This window comes from Nyctereutes procyonoides, unplaced genomic scaffold (assembly GCF_905146905.1).
Source record: "Nyctereutes procyonoides isolate TBG_1078 unplaced genomic scaffold, NYPRO_anot_genome, whole genome shotgun sequence".
Taxonomy (NCBI): domain Eukaryota; kingdom Metazoa; phylum Chordata; class Mammalia; order Carnivora; family Canidae; genus Nyctereutes; species Nyctereutes procyonoides.
In genome coordinates this window covers 5207809-5226505 of record NW_026575159.1, presented here as the reverse complement: position 1 = coordinate 5226505, position 18697 = coordinate 5207809, and the positions used below count along the sequence as shown (strand labels likewise).

Here is an 18697-nt window from a genome sequence, read left to right as displayed (position 1 = left end):
GTCCTGTCCTCTGCCCAAGGCTTGCATGGGGTGGGGACGGGGACCATCAAATGTCAGGTGGGAGTAACATAAGGGAGAAACTTGGTAAATGAAAGATTTCTTTCTGAATTGCCTGTACTCCATGTGTTACAGTTAATTCTACGTGCTTTTTGTTCAGACCATTTTGCCCACTCTGATTTGCCTCTGCCCAACCCCTAATCACCAGCTTGATTTATTCACTTTTATCAGCTTCCAACTCACCATTTAATCTCCCAAGTCAAAGCCATTGTAGGCTTTTCTGTTCTGAGTTGTCTGCGTCAGGGTCTGAAAAGTGTTTTGTCAACTGACCTCCCATCCCTGCCCAGTATTTAGGGCACACCTTACAAACACAGCCCAGTGCTTCCCAATCTACCTAACGCAGTTCTCTGGCTTTTCACTAAAGAGATGGTTTTTCCCTCAAGCATAATTTTAGACCTGCTGTTTTGACTTGGACTTTAATGGCTTTTTATTAATGAGCAGCTGTCCACAGTTGAATACAAATTAAAAGTCACATTCATTTCTTGATCAAGCAAAACAAAGCCTTGCAGCTCACAGTGACAGTTTTGAATAGATATGTTTGAAAGCAAAGCATTTTCTGATGATAATTTTAATGGATTGTTTTGTTACTTTTTCTATTCTAGAGAATTGTGCTTGCTTTCAAAGTCATATATTTTAATATTCTGGAAAATTCTAACATTTTTTAATACCCATCATAACCATTTAATAGGGTCAGTAGCTTAACAGAAATACAAGTCTGACAGTTTTTTTAAATTTCTGTTGAAATAAAAGTGACTCTCTGTGAAGCATTTGAATATTTTCCATCATAAATATTACTATAGTGTATCTTCATAGTGATTTTTATTGCTAAACAGGAAGACCCAAGGTTTAAAAACAATTTAGAGTTAACCAAGTTAATCTTTGGAACAGGCCTACATAGGAATAGAGAAAAATAATCTATGTCTTTTATTAGAAATGGATTAAAATGAAAAGATATCATGAATATCTTTGCTTCTGTGTTTCTGTAGTGAGGTTCAACCATGTAATACCTCTTGGCTAATGCCCACATTGTTATTAGAGGTATAATACAATTCAGCTATATTATGAGTTAAGGAGACTTGATCTGAGCAGATCTGGCAATGTAAGGTCATTTATGATTTCTAAGGGTAAATGTGTTGAGATTCACACAAGTAACAGCTTGTCACACATACAACACGATCTGTCTTGTATGTGAATGCACAACTTAAAAATGAAACACTGAAAAAAAATGAAACACTGAACCAACAATGAAAGCCTAATTCATTCAGCTACAGCTATAGCTTGAATACATTTGAGCCTTACTTTTCTAATCTGCAAAAGTACATTAATAATTCCTGCCTTAAAGGTTAATTTTGTAAAGTAACTGGCATAATGTATGTGGAAATGTGTTGGAAACAAAGCAGATCAATGAAAGTTTTATCATCTTCAAGTTCAGTAGAATCTCCTTTTAGCTCACGGGAGGGAATACTGCTTCAAGGAAGACAGGAGTGAATTTTCTATCACCAGCAACCAGAAATAGACATTTTTGTTAGTGACACACAAAAAAGAGTTTTAAAGTTATGCTCTGAGGACATCCTCTTGGTACATCCTTTGCCCCCTTTGATTTTAAAGAAAGAGGGTGAAAAAACAGCTGTTACAAGGAAAGCACCCACAACCCTACCCTCTCTGTGCTTTTTCTCGCTACTTATGGGATATTTTGCTCATAACAGTGTCTGTTGCCAAGTTCTGTCCATTCTTTCAGTGTCCATCATTTTAGCACACCAGAATTTTCATAATGATGTCCTTACTAGTCTTTTGATTTTTATCTTTTCCTCCCTCTAAGTCACCTTGATATTTTGCTGTATGTTTAGGTTTTTTTTTTTTTAAAGATTTTATTTATTCATGAGAGACACACAGAGAGAGAGGGAGGCAGAGACACAGGCAGAGGGAGAAGCAGGCTCCATGCAGGGAGCCTGACGTGGGACTCGATCCCGGGGTCTCCAGGATCACACCCTGGGCTGAAGGCGGCGCTAAACCGCTGAGCCACCTGGGCTGCCCTGATTAAGTATTTTTAAAGCTTCTTCACAATAAATGTGTTCAAAATAAAGAGAGATTTGCTATTGTCCATCAATTCAAATTCACTTGTGTGGACATGTGTCTCAAATGTTGCCTTTTAATCTCTTAATTTCAAACTGCTGCTACTGGATTTCCCTGTGACTACCTCTGGCCCTTTAAAATATCAGACATGCCAGCAATTTTTGTTAAAAACATTTGTCTGTATATACTGTACATTTCATTATTCACCTCCTCATCATGAAATATATATTTCTTGCTGTGGTTTTTATCTGAAGTTAAATCCTTTATAAGTGAGAATTAAATCCATGTTATAACCATACTAGATATTTTCAGTATAAAAAACATATTTATTTTCTCTCTTCCTAGGGAGAACTTATATGCATAAAGGATCATCTGCCTGAATATATAAATTACTCTAAAGAAAAGCCGAAGGAAAATACTCTTACCATGTAGCCAGACACATTCATAAATATCTTGCCCAAAAGGAATTATTTTTTCCTGCTCCTAGGCTCTGAGCCCATTACCATAGCAACCATAACTAGTGTTGTCTAACTGGATGTGAATTTTATACATTTTTTCTTTGAAATGTGAAGGCAGTATGTCAGAATAAAGTGAAATTTCTATAATATTTTGGAAGGACTACTTTATTGAGAAGTCTGGAGAGGAAAAGTTTCATTGTGCAGTTTATTCATTCATTTAATGAAGCAGTTTACCATCAGCATAGTGTGTGCGAAGCATGTTAGAGAAGTCAAAAGTATATACAACCCTTAACCAGAAAGAACTCTAACAAAATCAGCTTGTCATGAGTGAAAAGAATTCCTGAAAGAGGAGTTTTTTCACAGGGACTGTTCTAATTTTATAATAATCTGATCATAATAACTAGAGTAGCATATTAGGACCGGTAAGAAAGACAGGCAAGAGGCTTACAGCTGGTCAGATTGCCTACAGGCATTCAAGTACCTACTGTTACCCCTATAGCAGGTCCTTTCCTCTTCAGTCTTATACACTGTGTCTGTAGCTACTCTCTGGAGAAGTGTTTCTTTCATTGGAGGTTGAACACTTCTCGGCAGCTGGTGCCAGCCTGAGGAAGCTGAAAATGCCCACTGATGAGCATAGGAAAAAGTTGTGACCCTTCACCTGCTTCAGATAGGTATATATTTCCCAAACCAAATATATAATGGATTCATATCAAGGTTTAAGCATTTCTGTTTTGAAGGATACAGGGAATAACTTCAAAGTTGTATGTGGTATTTGACACTATTTTCTTGCCCTGGTATTATCCCTGCCCACCTCCCTGGATAGCAAAGATCAATTCCCTGTTCCCTTGTTCCTTTCAAATGTTGCCTACCTCAAGCATCTTGTGAAATGAGGAGATATATCATTTAGGTTTAGGTTTCTGCCAAGTGACAATGAAACCCTGTAAGAGCGGAGGCTACTAGATAGGGTACCACATTGTCTGGACGCAAGCTCCTTGCAGCTGAGCACTCCAACCCCTTCCTGCGGGGGCTGGCCTTTGTCTTCCTGGTCCAAGCAGGCATCTTGCTCTCCATGCAGCAGGAAAAACAGGGAAGGATGAAGAAAAGGCAAAGGGATGCATAACAACCATCTTTTAAGTTTCTAGAATACGCCACAAGATTATTTCTGATTTTCTAACTTAGAGCACAGAAGTTGGTCATCCTTAATGGCAAGGGAAGTCTTTATTCTAGGTGGCCCTGTATCCAGCCTAAGAGTCTATTAACACAATGTTTATTACATGCTAGACCTTGTTGTGGTGTAATAAGAAGCCTAATGGTTTATTGGGCCAGGGATTGACACGATATAAGCAACATTATGGTAGTAAAAACAGCAGGAGTGACAACAATTTACTGAGGGCCAGTAGCTGTTAGGCACTGTGTAAAGTTTCATATATATGCTATCATGTGTCCTCACATACCATACTACAAGGCAGATATTTTCCACATTTTACGGGTAAAGAATCAGAATAAGACTAAGAACTTGCCTGAAGCCACAGAGGTCATAAAGTATAAACTGAGAATTTATGTCTAAGTTAGACATAAATATGTGTTAAACACAAATATGTTTTACTGAAAACTTTCTTTAGAATGAAACACTTTCCAGTGCTTGAAGATAAGTGAGAGAAGCAGTTAAATGTTGGAGCCTGGGCTCCGGAGTTAGAATGAATCCCAGCCTTACCACTGGAAGCTCTGTGAACTGGGGCATTTTATTAAATCTTTTTAGGTTTCAAGTGTCCTTATCTGGAAAAGGGGACAATAGGTTCATAGGGTTATTGTAAGGAAGAAGCCCACAGAGAACACTCAGTGTGTATCTGGCACTTGGTAGCCATGTGGTGAAACTTTATTTTGTTATTGTTAGTAGTAGCAGTAGTATTCTAGGTAGCACTTCGGGATAAAATAGAGAAGAGGTAAAAGTCGATGGACTATCTAGAAGTCATTGCAATGATCAGAGATGATGAAGCTTAGAAAAGAGTAGAAACAGTAGGACAAGATATAAACATTTTACTTATCATCAGAAATACAGGAAGGTATTCTTCTTACCTTCTTATCCTCTGTTACTTACATTGACCAAAGAGGGGGCATTACATTTACTTCATGAATTTTTCACAGCCTGGATAGAAAAATCCTAATACACCAGTAAGTAGTCACTTCTAACATTAAAACATATTTTTTTAAATTAAAAATGAATTTCTAAGACAGCATTGTTCAAATAAACTTTTTTTAAAGGTGGCCAGCTATGACAGAAAGCTATTGAAAGCCATATTGTCTAGGATTCCTAACAGCAACGACTCTGACACCAATCCACATTGTGTGCCCCAAAATTCGGAGAGGTACCCCCCCTTTAAAATCTGTCCTAGGCAAAACTTCTATTTTAATATCTAGTTAAAACCATATCCCTGAGATCTACAGAATAAATCCAAGCCCCTCTGATGGCATGGCACAGAAGACTGTTGTCTCTCCTTCCAGCCAGCCTCATGCCTTTCCTCATGTCACAATAGTGCTCCAGTAACATCAGACCATTGTTTCCCCACGCTCCATGCTTCATTTGTCTACCAAACACTGTATCAGGATCTACTCATGCTAGATGTTTTGTTAGATGGCAGGAAGAAATGCTGAATAAGGGAGTGCCCTGCCTTCAAGGAACTCACTATCTACTGGTGTTCCAGCCTTTGTTCTCACCACCACACCTTCTGCCAGGACTCTCTTCCTTGGCTCATCTCATGCTTTATTCCTCAACATTCATCTCAGGCATCATCTTTGGAAGCGGGGCATCATTGATCTCCATCCTCACAGGATGGACTCTCTCCCCAGCCAAGTGCCCCTCTCGCACCCTCTGTCTATGGCCCTCACATACCATATGGCATCAATGTGATCTTTTCCCACGACTACTTCCCCAATTAGATTATGAACTATTAGAAGGTAGAGACAGCATCTTATTCCCTGTAGTCTTCTCACTAGAATGCCTGGTATCTCATAAATGCTAAATAGATGTTTGTTTGACTGAACAGAATGCCAAATATATACAAAGATATTCCGATTTGCTACCTGGTAAATGTTTATAACGTTCCTTGAGCAAGATTAACAATTATGTGGGGAGAATATACTAGGAAATGACATACAGAAAAGAAAAGTCTGGGCTTTGTTGAATTTTCTCAGCTATTTCCAATGTGTTACTCAGTGTTACTTCTGGAATGTATCAGGTACATCCCGAATACCAGTTCTTGCCCTGGACGTGACTACAATGCCTTTATTGAGAGTTCTTTCTCAAAATTAAACATTTCCTTTAGAATTTTCTGAGTAAAATGCAATTTTTATAGTATGAGAGCTTCGGTTAATTTATATACATTAATTGTGATTTTTTTCTTGCATTCCCTCATTTTATTCCCTTATTTTGCATTCCCTTAGTATCCTCTTGAAAATAAGTATTTTCTTTTGGTATAGCATGGGGTTGAGGTAAGTCACACTCCTAATAGAGGCAATTTGAGTGGGAAGGCTGGTAAGCTGAGAACGTTTTGACTTGTTCCAAAAGTTTATTCCAGCAGCAACAACAAAAACTTTTCTTAGAATAATGGCCAGGTTTGGCAGGCCCAGAAATCTGGGACAATCTAGAATTTATGGGATTACTATGGATCTGAAAATCAGAAAATTAATCTGAAAAAGGTCTAAAATAATCTAATTTCTGGGACACCTGGGTGGCTCACTGGTTGAGTGTCTGCCTTTGATGCAGGTCGTGATCCCAGGATCCTGGGATCGAGTACTGCATCGGGCTCCCTGCATGAGCCTGCTTCTCCCTCTGCTAGTGTCTCTGTCTCTTTCTCTGTGTCTCTCATGAATAAGTAAATAAAATATTTTTTAAAGAATCTAATTTCTCCAAAATCCTTGGAAATTAGAATGACTTAGATCATTGAAAATCAGAGTTTTATGAATGGATAGAGGAAGTCAGATCCCCCAGTACATAGAAAAATTCAAAATGCTCCCAATCTGATTTAAGGATGGGTAAATCAAAACTAGACAAGCTCTTTCAATAATATAAAGAGTTCTAATATTTATAGGTACAGCAACTTGGAGGTGGTATATCTGCTTCTAAATCAAAGACTTTTTAAAGTTTTTTTGTAATGAAATAAGAACATACAAATATAAGGAATCAAAAGAAATTTATATTTTGAAGAAATCTGATTTTTATGGTGAAAGCTAATTAGTACATTTTATATATTACAAAAATATGATCAGCTTATTTTCTTGAAAATGCTATAGACTTTTTCTTCTACAACAAAATAGCTCATAAAAAGCAGCTCTTGCATTTCTATTTTCAGCCTTCCTTCAGGACAGCAGTTTAGTTGCATCCTGAAAAGTGAAAACAATATATATATTTTTTAAGTAGTAATAACAGCTAGTGTGGTTTAAAATATGTTTCATTCATTTAACGGTTCTAATATTTCATGGTATGGTTAATCAGGCAAAGTAGTATTTAAAAATTAGTATTTCAAAGTTTACCAGTGTATGTTAGAATCAGCAATGCACTCTTTTTGTAGAACTGGGGAGAGAGAATAGTGGTGCTTAAACTTTGTATTTTTCACATTCAAGTTGCCATTTAGTGGAATTTTGTGACTGTCTTATAAATAAAATATTAATTCAGAATGCAAAGTTATAAAATCCCAGCATTGGATTTCATTAATAGTTAGCATGGTCTGAATGCATTCCCCCCAAATTCCTATGCTGTAAACCTAATGCCCAATGAGATGATATTTGGAGGTGGGGCCTTTGGGAGGTGCTTAGGTCCTGAGGGTGGAGCTATCATGATGAGATTTAGTGCTCTTATAAAGAACAGAGCACTCTCTAGGCCCTTCCACACTGTGAGGACACAGTCTGTGGCTGGGAAGTGGGTCCTCACCTGACGGTAGTGGCACCCTGATCTCAGACTTCCAGCCTTCAGCACTGTGAGAAATAAATTTCTGTTGTCAATAAGCCACTCAACCTGTGGTATTTTGTTACAGCAGCCCAAATGGATTAGGATAATGGTGTTTAAATCACCTATTGTTTTAACTAAAGAATGATTGATTATTTAGTAGCCAAGGAGAAGATGTTGATTAACTTTTCTACCTGGGAAAAAAAGCCCTAAAGAAAACACCAGGAATAATATCATTTACTAATAATTTGAAAACAGAATTTTCTGAATTTTATAACATCCCAAAGCTGTCAGGAACAAGAAGGCTGAAAGTCAGTGAAGACAATTAGAAAACAATGCATTTAACAAGGAAATACAAAAAGCACAAAGATATGCTGAGCAGTACTTATACTTTATATTTTAATACTTCTGAAAAGAAACAAATTTAAGCAATATCTGTCATGCTATTTTTAAATGGACAACTGGTTTTACTTTTATTAGAATTCTGAAGATAAGAAAACTTGCATAAAAATACAATCACTTGTGTCCTGGTCATTTACCTATGGTCCCTGAGCTCCAAACCCACCCTTCCATATTCAGCTATAAGAGGCCAGGACTGAAGTCTGCAAACCACACTTCTCCCTTGACAGTTGGATCCTAATTAACTTCTGCCATTAAGAGGAAAGAAAGGATTATTTCTGTTGGATCATTGTTCTTGAAACCCCAATCTCCACTTGTTCGGCCACTCCTAGAAGTGTGTCCCTTCATCCTGACCCTGCCTATATTTAAATTTAAAATCTAGTCTTGGCTTTTATTCCTCAAAATTCTTCAGTATCCTTTTAAATTATTACCCTACCTCAAATTATTCCATCCTTCTTTTAATTTTTATTTTTACTCAAATAAAATAATCTACCTAGGTATCTTATAACTTAGAATATTTATCATCTTTTGAGATTTGGAGATCTGTATCATTTCTATATAAATCAATACTAATTATTTTATTTTATTTTATTATTTTATTTTTAATCTGGGTGAAGTCCATAGAATGTGAAATTTTAATCGTTTTTAAAGTGTACAGCTCAGTAGCAATATGTTCACACTGCTGTGCAACTGATCTCCAGAACTGTTTTCAACTTCTTAAATCTTATCCGTATTTATGTACTGCTTTCATTTCATTAATCTATCAGAAACTCTCCATCATTCCTCCCATTAGATCAAGTGCAAACTGATTAGTATCTGCCAATCAAAGCTTTTTACAATTTGCTTATAATATCCCTAACTCAACATTTCCCCCTAAGTAGCAGGGAGGCCTTATCCTTCTTTTAAAAAATAAAGTCAATTAAAGCATATTTTCAGCACCTATAATAAATATGGCTTGTAGTACTTGTCTTCTGAGTGCTCACAATTTATAAGGGAGATAGATTTGAATATGTCTAAGTTTAACAAATGTACACCACTGGAAAGGTTATAATAATGGTATAAACAAAGTAGAATGGGAGAACAAGGAAAAGGAGAATTAAAGGTATTACAGAGTGGGAAGGAAGAAAGGAACCCTGATAGAGGAGGTAGATTTTGAGCAAGACTGGGCAGCATGCCATGAGAAGCAGATCTGGTGAGTAGAGGAAAGCCCAGATGGAGGGAATATGTGGTATAGCAAGAATCTTTTCTATGAATGACTTGGCATAGGAGGCAGTCTTCAAGTCTGGTTCCAGGGACTTTGGGGTTGACTGTAATTTGCACTTAGTAAGGAATCTTTGAGGATATGACAGGACATATTACTATGTGACCCTGTGCTTTAGGAAGATAAATATGACTGCAATGTGGAAGACAGGCTGAAAGTGAGGAGTTCAGAAGCAGGGAATTTAGGAGGCTACTGTAGTGTGCCAAGTAAGTAAAAAAGGAAAGAGTTTTAAGTGGAGCAGCAAGACTTTAAAGGAAGAATGGAGACATGACATTATGGATAGAGATGGATGCCCCAGGGCCCCTCCAAGGGACATGGAGCTTGAAGGCAAGAGACAAGTCTAAGAAGGATCCGCCTGAGCGATGAGAAAGATGATGTTGGCATTAACTGATGGGGTGCCAAGAAGACAAAGTCCCTTTGGAAGGTGACGATGAGGAATTCCATGCTGAACATGGATAGCTGAAGATGTCTTTTTTCACTCCCACTTTTTGCTTTGCTCCTATCATGTCCCTGTTTTGAAGTACCTTTCCCTCCAATTCCACATTTTATTCATTTTTTAAATAATCCTGTGTGTAAAGTGCTCCTGAAGGGGTGACACCAACCATTATCCCAATCATGGTAGCCCACAAGGATCACTTTTTCCTCTGAGCCTCCCCAATAGTCACTGTCTTTGTCTGGTACTAGCACTTTGCTTTCCCTCTGTGGAACCACATCTCCACATTCCTAGCACTTCAGTCCCTGTGAGCCAGGCCAGGTTAGCTAGAACACAGTATCCGATGGCCCTAGTGATTGGCCCAAGATGAGACATGTGACTCAAGCTGGGTCAATGATATTGCTTCGGAATTTTGCTGAAACAGTTGAGCTGAACTTCTGCCTGCTTGTAACTGAAAAAGAGTCCAACATTAGCTTCCCATTGCCCACATTCTCATGTGCCACTGTGTAATGTGAGCCACATTTCCTGTAAAGTCATCTTATCTCTACCATTGAAGCTATTACTTTCTCAAGGACCACAGCCATGTCTCTGGGTTCCCAGGAGGTGCCATGTGTAGTGGTTATGCCTTCAGTCTCTATGCAGTAAACATTTACTGGAAGCTCAGTATGCACAGACATACATTACATAACGATGAACTATGCTTACCTGGATTTATGTTCAAATTCAAAACTGTGGTCATGAATATTTCTGAGAGCAGCACTTTTCCCATCAGACAGATAATCGCTATAATCATTATCTGGGCAGCTGTGCCCACAGTTGGTGCTTTGCTGTTGCTGTTGCTGTCACTGCTGCCTCCACCACCACTGGTGCCACTGCCACTAGAGATAGACTGTGCTGGTAGGCTTAGGGTCGCAGATTCTACCCGGACAATATCATCCAGTATAAATTCAATCTTATAATTTTTTCCTAGGAAGAAAAACCATCAGGGAATATCACTTCCCTTTATGACTTGTTTTTACACAGTTCCAATTGGGTTTTCATTAACTTAAAAATACCATATAATTCCTAATGAAGTATTTTTATAAATTGAGCCAAACAGATTGGTTTAAGTATAAACAAGTATAAAGGTCTCAGAGTTCCATTTGCCCATCAACTACGGGCAAGTGGAGTCTGGGTAGATTTTCTTTCTGTAGTATCAGTATTTGCTTCTTAGGGATGCCTTCTTAGTGCCCAGGACTAGAGAAAGGTCGCTTGAAATGAGGGGCAGTAAGGAAAGGAAATGAAGATGCTGAACCTCTCTCTGTTCCATCCCTGGATACTTGACCTAGGAGCAGAGAAGTCTCAGCCTTAGCTGGGGGAGATGGGGATAGAACTTTAAATTTCAAACATACAGAAGAGTTAAAAGAATTGTACAACAATCACCCATATACTCTCCACTTTGATTCAGCAATTTTACTACTTTCCATATTTCCTTTTAGTCAGATGCTATTTTTGTGTTGCATGATTGTGACCCTTTCTTTCTTCTTTCCCCAGGTAGACAAGTTGAGGAAACTTGTTCTATATTTTTAGAGTATGAAACATAAAAAGCTCATCCAAATACTTTTTAATCCATATGTTAAGTCTTCCCACAGTTTTGAACATGAGATAAACAATATATTTTTCCTTGACATAATTTCTTCTAGGATTAGTGCTGTCATTAATAGTGGTTACCACACAGTTTGCAATGCTTGTCACAACCTAAAGTTTTCATTTCTCTCTCTTTCTGTAACCTTTAAAAAAATCATTTGTTTTCTTTCTTTCTCTTCCTTCCTTCCTTTCTTTCTTTCTCAGAGAATAGAATTAGATCTTGAACTGCATTGTGCTTTCATAAACAATAGCAATACATTCTATAACTTTCAAGATGGAAGGTCATTGTTCTATAGAATTTTCTGCCACCATTATAATCCATGACAATGACACATTTAAGTTTCCTTTTTTCTTTCTTTCTTTCTTTCTTTCTTTCTTTCTTTTTTTTTTTTTTTTTTTTTTTTGCAGCAGGTTTATTTTTTTCTTAATGATTTTTCTGTGTAAAGAATTTAGGTTGGCTTTGTTGTTGTTGTTTTCTCCTGCAGTACTATGAAAAAGCCCAAGAGGGCCTTGTGGATATGCCACCCCTTGCAGGAGAATGGAAGAACCCAGCTAAAATCCAGAATCAAAATTTTGGTGATATGACTTCAATCAAGCTATACCAGCTGAAAATCCAGATATCACTGAGCAGAGAGGAGCCAAATTCCTGCCCAAATTCCTGGCCTGCACTACTGTGAGCAAGTGAAATGGCTCTTGTTTAAGTCATTAGATTTGGGGGCGGTTTGTTATGCAGCAATAGAACAGAAACAAGAACTGTAGATCATGTAGGTTGCTAGGTAAATATGTCCCAAAATGTGATTATCCGGTAGTAATACTATTTTTATCCAGGTTGCTCAAAGATGCAGCCTCAGCTGTTTACCACTTTCTTTTTCTTCTACTCTTTTCTTACCTCATTCTCACATCCCCATTTTCTGTGTTAGAAACCACAACCCATACCTCCTCTAACTGGGTGGCCCTTGATTTGCCTTTTATAGAGTTATAAATAGAAGAGGGTGTGAGACCACACCATCAGGCTCCAGTCTAATCGGCAAGGGGATTTCCTACATGCAGTAAATGTGGTGGTTACCTACTAGAAGGAGTTATAAAAAAAATGATGTTTTTAAAATTTTTTCTCAGGTGCTTTATTGTTATTACAATTTTATAGTGGTTAATCTACAAACTGGCTAACTGATCTAAAGCTAATGAAGGAAGATGACTATATTTGGTCTTCCTTACTATACATAACCAGGGAACTGAGACCCTACACTTGATGAAAGTAAGAAAGTAAGACAGGAGGCAAGCGAGCAAGAGATTAGAAGCAATGGTGGTTCTCCATAAGCAGGTCAGATAGATTCTCCAAGGGAAGCTTTCACTATGAAGGAAAATTTACTCCATAAAAGAATGATATTTTATTATCACAGTAAAACACAAAAACCTATACTATTGCTTCAGCACTCCAGTGATCCTGGTTATTTTGCTATTTGGAAGTGGTAGTTTGCAGAACATGTCTCTAGGTTGAGGTTTTGCCGCTGGGCAACTTTTAGGTCCATTTTCATGGGAAAGTGGCAACTTTCTCCTCACCTGGGGTTCCTGTTAAGTACCTCATTTCCCAGAAAATAGTCCCCGTTCTACTATCATTTAGGCTGACTCTTAAAGAATTGGGCTCTGCCCTTAACCAGCCAGTGTATAGGACACTCTAGGTATTAACTAGGACCACAGTGTTAGACTCATTGACATTTGAGTCCCATCAAACACTAGGTTGAGCTACTGCTGCCTAGCAGGCAGACCAAACGTCTCTGGTTTAAGGCATCCTCAAAGTAAGAAGAAACAAGAAATAAGGAAAAAACATTTGGAGGAATTATTCTAGTTTTTGATATTTAGTTAATATGAAAAAAGCAGACTATTGTTAAAATTCCCTTTACTTATTTTACTCTTTATTTTTACTTTTATTCTGACCTTTAGTATGTATATATGTGTGAGATAACAGTGGTAAGAAGTGGGGTGTACCAATATAACTTTTCAGAAGTTAGATCCTATAAAGGTCTTAAGTGGGCCCAGATTAATGGTAAACAGATTCATGGAAGCCTGTCTCAGGTATAAGCGGTTTATTCACTTTTCTCTTTTAGATACTTTGCAATCTATCACCAATAGATACTCTACAACCTATCTGTTTTGGGCTCAGTAGAAAGGTTTTTGCCAACTGACGTTATGCCATCAACCTATATGAAGATAATATAAGAAACATCACAATGGGGGTGCCTGGGTGGCTCTGTTGGTTAAGTGCCTGCCTTAGGCTCAGGTCATGATCTCAGAGCCCTGGGATTGAGCCCCATGTTAGGCTCCCTGCTCAGTGGGGAGTCTGCTTCTCCCTCTCCCTCTGCTCCTCCCCCCACTCATGCTCTCTCTCTCTTGCTCACTCTCAAATAAATAAAAGTAAAATATTTTTTTAAAAAAGAAATATTACAATGAATATATGACTATTTAATGTTGAAGATATCACTTCATACAGATTTATTGGGTACGATAACTCAGAGGAGACATTTGTTCTGATCTCAGAGCAATTTATAATTCTCCACAACTGGTTTGTTTACCTGATGGGCACTGTGGAATCATGATAATGCTTAGGTTTTCTCATTTGCACTGGCTTTCAGAACGCCTAGAATCCACTCTTCAGTCCAACTCTGAACTCTTGCATGGGCTATTAAATCTATAAAAGTCTATCGTATCCTTCTTCTTTAATTTGAAAATCTATATATTAACTGTTTTTATTATAAATGTAAATGCATAGTGAAAAGTTAGAAAAGTACACAAATGGATAAAAAATATGAGTTATGATATAATTTTGATGCATAGCTTCAGATTACTTATTTAATCTCCTTAATTGCTTGTTTTAATTCCTTTTTTTAAAATTCCTACTTGGTTTTGTATATTAAATATATTTTTGTAAGCTAGATGTTATCTGGCATGTTTTCTGAAGCAAAATATAGTGTTCCAATTTTTTTTTTTTTAAGATTTACTTATTTATTTTAGAGAGAACACAAGCGGAAGGGCCAGAGGGAGAGGGAGACTCTCAAGTAGATTCTGTGCTGAGCCCCAGGGCTCCATTTCACAATCATGAGATCATCACCTGAACCAAAACCAAGAGGTAGATGCTTAACTGACTTGCACCACCCAGGTTCCCCTAAGGTGTTCCAGTTTCTATAATTTATCAACCAAAATGTTACAGAACACTTTGTTCAACTATAATTGTCCCTATCACGGATATATGTGAAGATCCAAAATAGTACACTCACCTGTTCTAAGTAGAGTAAGGTCTGTATAGTTGGCCCAACAGCTGCTAAATGGAATTGTTGTGTTTCCACTAAGACCACTGATTTGGTTATTATTGGAGTCCTTTAGTATGGCCTTCAAAGTCAGTGAAGTAATCCCAACTGATACACAATTACCCTGAAGGAAAAAGTAGTGGAGAATTTTATTTGTCCTGTTCCCCTGCTTCTTTTTTAAGATGTGCACAACTTTATTTTTTAAAATGCCTCATTGCAAATTTAAAATCTGCAGAAGCTCCTTTCCCTACCCAAGGACTTGACAAATACAGGTGAGCACTGGGACAAGTCCACTGGAAAGGAACATTTTTTAAAACATGGAAAGATTATAGCCATAGGTATTAGTTCAGCTTTTAAGGGGCAGTGTAATCCTCAGGTTGCCCGTGGACCAGGATTCTTAAAGTTGGATCACTCTCCAAAATTTATAGCTTAACTTCTTTTCTCAACTAAAGCTTTGAGCCATGACTTACATCGGAATCTACTGCCTTTATTGAAGGCTGCTGAGAAAATGCCTGTCCTGGTGGTGCTGCCACTGGCTGAGTGATCACTGACAGCGAGGACACAGAGGCCACATGATGAAGAGGAAATGCAAACCTTTCAACTGGCTGGGCAGTCACCTGTAAAGAATTGGTCATGAGTGATGAAGTGGTTTTCACATGATAAATTACAGTCAGTAGAAAATTCTTCTTAGCAAGGCTAAGTGTAATATGTAATAATAAGTGTAAAAATATGTTCAATATGTGAAGTTAATTTTATTACAGTATTTCCTCTGGATCAAATTTGTGAAGCACTGTTCTAAATAATCACAGCATAGCACATTTTATACCAATAAATACTTTTTAAAGAAGATATGCTCCTTTTTCAACTGCTTTATCATTTTAGTTGTAACATTAAAAAAACAGCCAACATTGCCTTCTAAATTATTATTTTTTGCCTTCTAAATTATTGTATTGAACTATAAAGAGTTAAAATAAGAAATAAGCAGCAATGTTTTAAAAATAGCTGATGAATTTTTCTGGTGACCTTTTCTTACCTTAATCCAGGCAGAATCACTTGTGCTGGGGATAGGACTGGTAATAGACATGGAAGAGATATTAAATCCAATGATACTACTTGTTCTTCCTAAAATTACAGCTTGTCCAAGAGAACTAGCAATTTTTTGAAGTTCAGATAACTGCATCTGACCTATGGGGAAACAGTAATATGACATGTGGGTTATAAGAATATAGGATTATGAGAGTTTTTCACTTTAGTTTCTTTTGCATGGCTCCATCCACATACTGGAATCCTGTAGCTTTTTCACCACATATGAGCTGAACATGACAAAGTCATATGAATGAGATTAGGAAAATGGAGAACTTGGCAGAATATGTTAAGCTGCAATTAAAGAAAAACCAAAGGTGGATAAAACAGATACAAGAAAAGTGAATGAAAGCATAGTGGGAAAATAATAATTTAATACTTTCCCATGCCATTTTTTATTGAGACATGAAGCACTATCATGCAAGTCTATCACCACATACCACTTTTTAAAAAATAGAGTTTTGCTTTTGGAGTGTAAGGATAATTAGTATCATTGAATTTACACAATGTTGTATATTAGTAAGTTCTGAAGTTAACACTACATTACTCACAAATTGTTGCTTGCTGTAGGCATTGATGGTTTTCAAGGTTAATTTTAATTCTACAGGCAGTTTCTATTGTCTTTGTCTAGCTTGGCAGGCCCTCTTATACCTTCTGGTCCCACAGGGCTCACTAACTAAAAAGTGGCACCTCTATCTACCATACTCATTAGTCAGAGCCTTGTAATTTTGCTTGATGCCTTTTTCTACTTCTTCTCTCCCCTACACCATAAAAATCAATTACCAGTTTCTAGATCTGTTTGTCCCTACTGTCGAAATCCTAGTCAAAGCCATCATTTACTAAAACAGCTTTTAAACTGGTTTTCTTGTATCCATTCTGTCCTTCCTCCACTCCATTCCATACATTGTAGTCAGAGTGATCTTTTAAAAAACAACTGTAGGAGCACCTGGGTAGCTCAGTGGTTGAGTGTCTGCCTTTGGCTCAGAGCGTGACCCTGGGGTTCTGGGATTGAGTCCTGCATCAGGCTCCTTGCAGTTAGCCTGCTTCTCCCTCTGCCTCTCTCTCTCTGTGTCTCTCATGAGTAAATAAATAAAATCTTTAAAAATTAAAAAATAATAAAAAAATAAAACCCAACAATATCCAAGATATTTTTGATGTACAGTAAGCCTTGACAACAGTTCCTGACAACAGTTATCCAGCACCTGCTATACCCAGAATCCTGCTTTGAGGACTATGAGCATTGCATTTCCTCTGTCAAGAAGGAACCATAATGCTCAGTGTGCTCAGGAAGAAGGAGGCAGATGATCTCACATAATCATGGTCTTAGGAAATTTCAGTCCTGTCAGTTTAACAGGTGTGTCTATTGGTGGACTCAGACCCTCTGGATAAATGCTTACTATCAGATTTCTTTCTCTCCTTCACCCCCTCCCCCGCCCTCCTTCCATATACTCTTCTCCAGATGGCTTCCCAAGTGTGAGGGCTTGTGTGACCTTGTAGCAGCCCAAAGGTGCTTCATATCCACAGACTACTACTACAACTTGTCCTCACTGGTTTGGGTGCAATGTGGCAGGTCTAATCTGCCTGCACTGTTAACAGGTTTTCTCTGACCGCCTGACATGTGAAGGTGTCCATTTCTGGTGACAGCCACCTCAAGAAACCAAAGTCCTTAATCCCTTTCTACAACATCTGAGAACTCCTAGATATCTAGATACCATGTGAAGGCTGTGGAGAGCCAGAATAGTACTACAGGCACATCGTCCTTGCCATGTCCCAATATTTTGCTGTGAAATTCTTCTATGCCAAGTTGTAGGCCTTTCCTTGAGACTGGAAACTCTATCCTAGAATATGTCTGAGAAATGCGCTATTTGCCTGTTCCTCTGACTGCTCTTATCTCCATGTTCTTAGACTATATTATACCTAGATGGATAAATCTAACAATATAAAACTGCTTAAAGGGGATAAGCGGATGGAAGAGGTTGTGGATGAAGAAATTTAGATCACATATAGGAAATAAGATGGTTTCTTTGGACATCTGAGTGGCTACATGGTCTTGTATGACCCCATGACATATAAAGGCTTACCAGGAATTTCTGAGTCTATGTATGTACCATGGAAACAACTACAACTCCTAAAATAAATTAATTGACTATGTTCAGTTAAAAGCCCTGACTCTCTGAGTACTAGAAAGTACAGGGCCAATGAAGGAAAGTAACCTATGACTGCATAGAGAACATTATGTGAGATTTCATTACACCACAAGCCTATGCTTCCTGTTTCAACAAAGAGAGTTGATCACCTCCTTCCACTCCAGAAAGCCTTTCCACAGGCTTACCTTTCTATAAGGGAAGAATCCTTATAGAACAGAGGTCTGCCTAGCCAGTAGAATTCCAGAACAGTATGTGACAGATACATTGATTGGGTCAATCCTTGGACACAAACCTCCTGAGGGTAATGAGTGATGACCCCTAAAGGAATAAGGTAAGAACTTCACCCAGTACCCAGGTTTACAAGTAAGAGAGCCCAGAGGGGTGAGGGGGTGTGTGTGTGTGTGTGTGGGGGGGGGGGTAATGAAAAAGACGCTGGACAGAGATAAGGCAGATCCAGATTTTCTGAATCTAAAATTTATATAGTTTGGAGGCTCTCTTTAAGAAAAAGAATGACTTTAAGAAAAAGTCTTACTTTTGCAACTTGTATAGTAACAATGATTGGATCACATTATTAAATGGACCTTTTTCCCAAGGTCTTGAAAGTTAAAAGTCCCTCCTATGACCTGCAAAAGTTAAAGGCCTTGAAACTTAAGCTTCATTAGCTGGATGATTCCACTGACAAGGATCTAGGTTTCATTTTTTTGGAGATGGATGTGCCTAGTTGAGACCTGTGCCTGACTACTGGAGACAATGGCATGGATGGTAATGTATGCTGAGGATCGATGGCAAGAGGCCAGGGAAGTTCAGTTGCACCTCAAGACAAGCTTGTGCCAAGCAGAGAAGACCACCTACCCTGTAGGATAGAGAAAAGGATGATAGCTGGTGACATCAACTGGATAAGTCAAAGGATTAAAGA

General features: G+C 37.9%; 1 protein-coding gene across 1 annotated transcript in view; it reads right to left on the bottom strand.

The window, feature by feature from the left end:
• Positions 1-6816: 6816 nt before the first annotated feature.
• The window catches only part of PKHD1L1 (PKHD1 like 1), a 146034-nt gene continuing 134153 nt past the window's right edge, over positions 6817-18697 (bottom strand). Inside the window, exons 74-78 of the mRNA XM_055314410.1 lie at positions 15585-15736; positions 15022-15168; positions 14522-14675; positions 10329-10589; positions 6817-6968 (exon numbers count right to left, since the gene is read on the bottom strand). Coding sequence (XP_055170385.1) covers positions 6958-6968; positions 10329-10589; positions 14522-14675; positions 15022-15168; positions 15585-15736 — 725 coding nt within the window. The 3' untranslated portion in view covers positions 6817-6957. The remainder of the gene's footprint in view (positions 6969-10328; positions 10590-14521; positions 14676-15021; positions 15169-15584; positions 15737-18697) is intronic.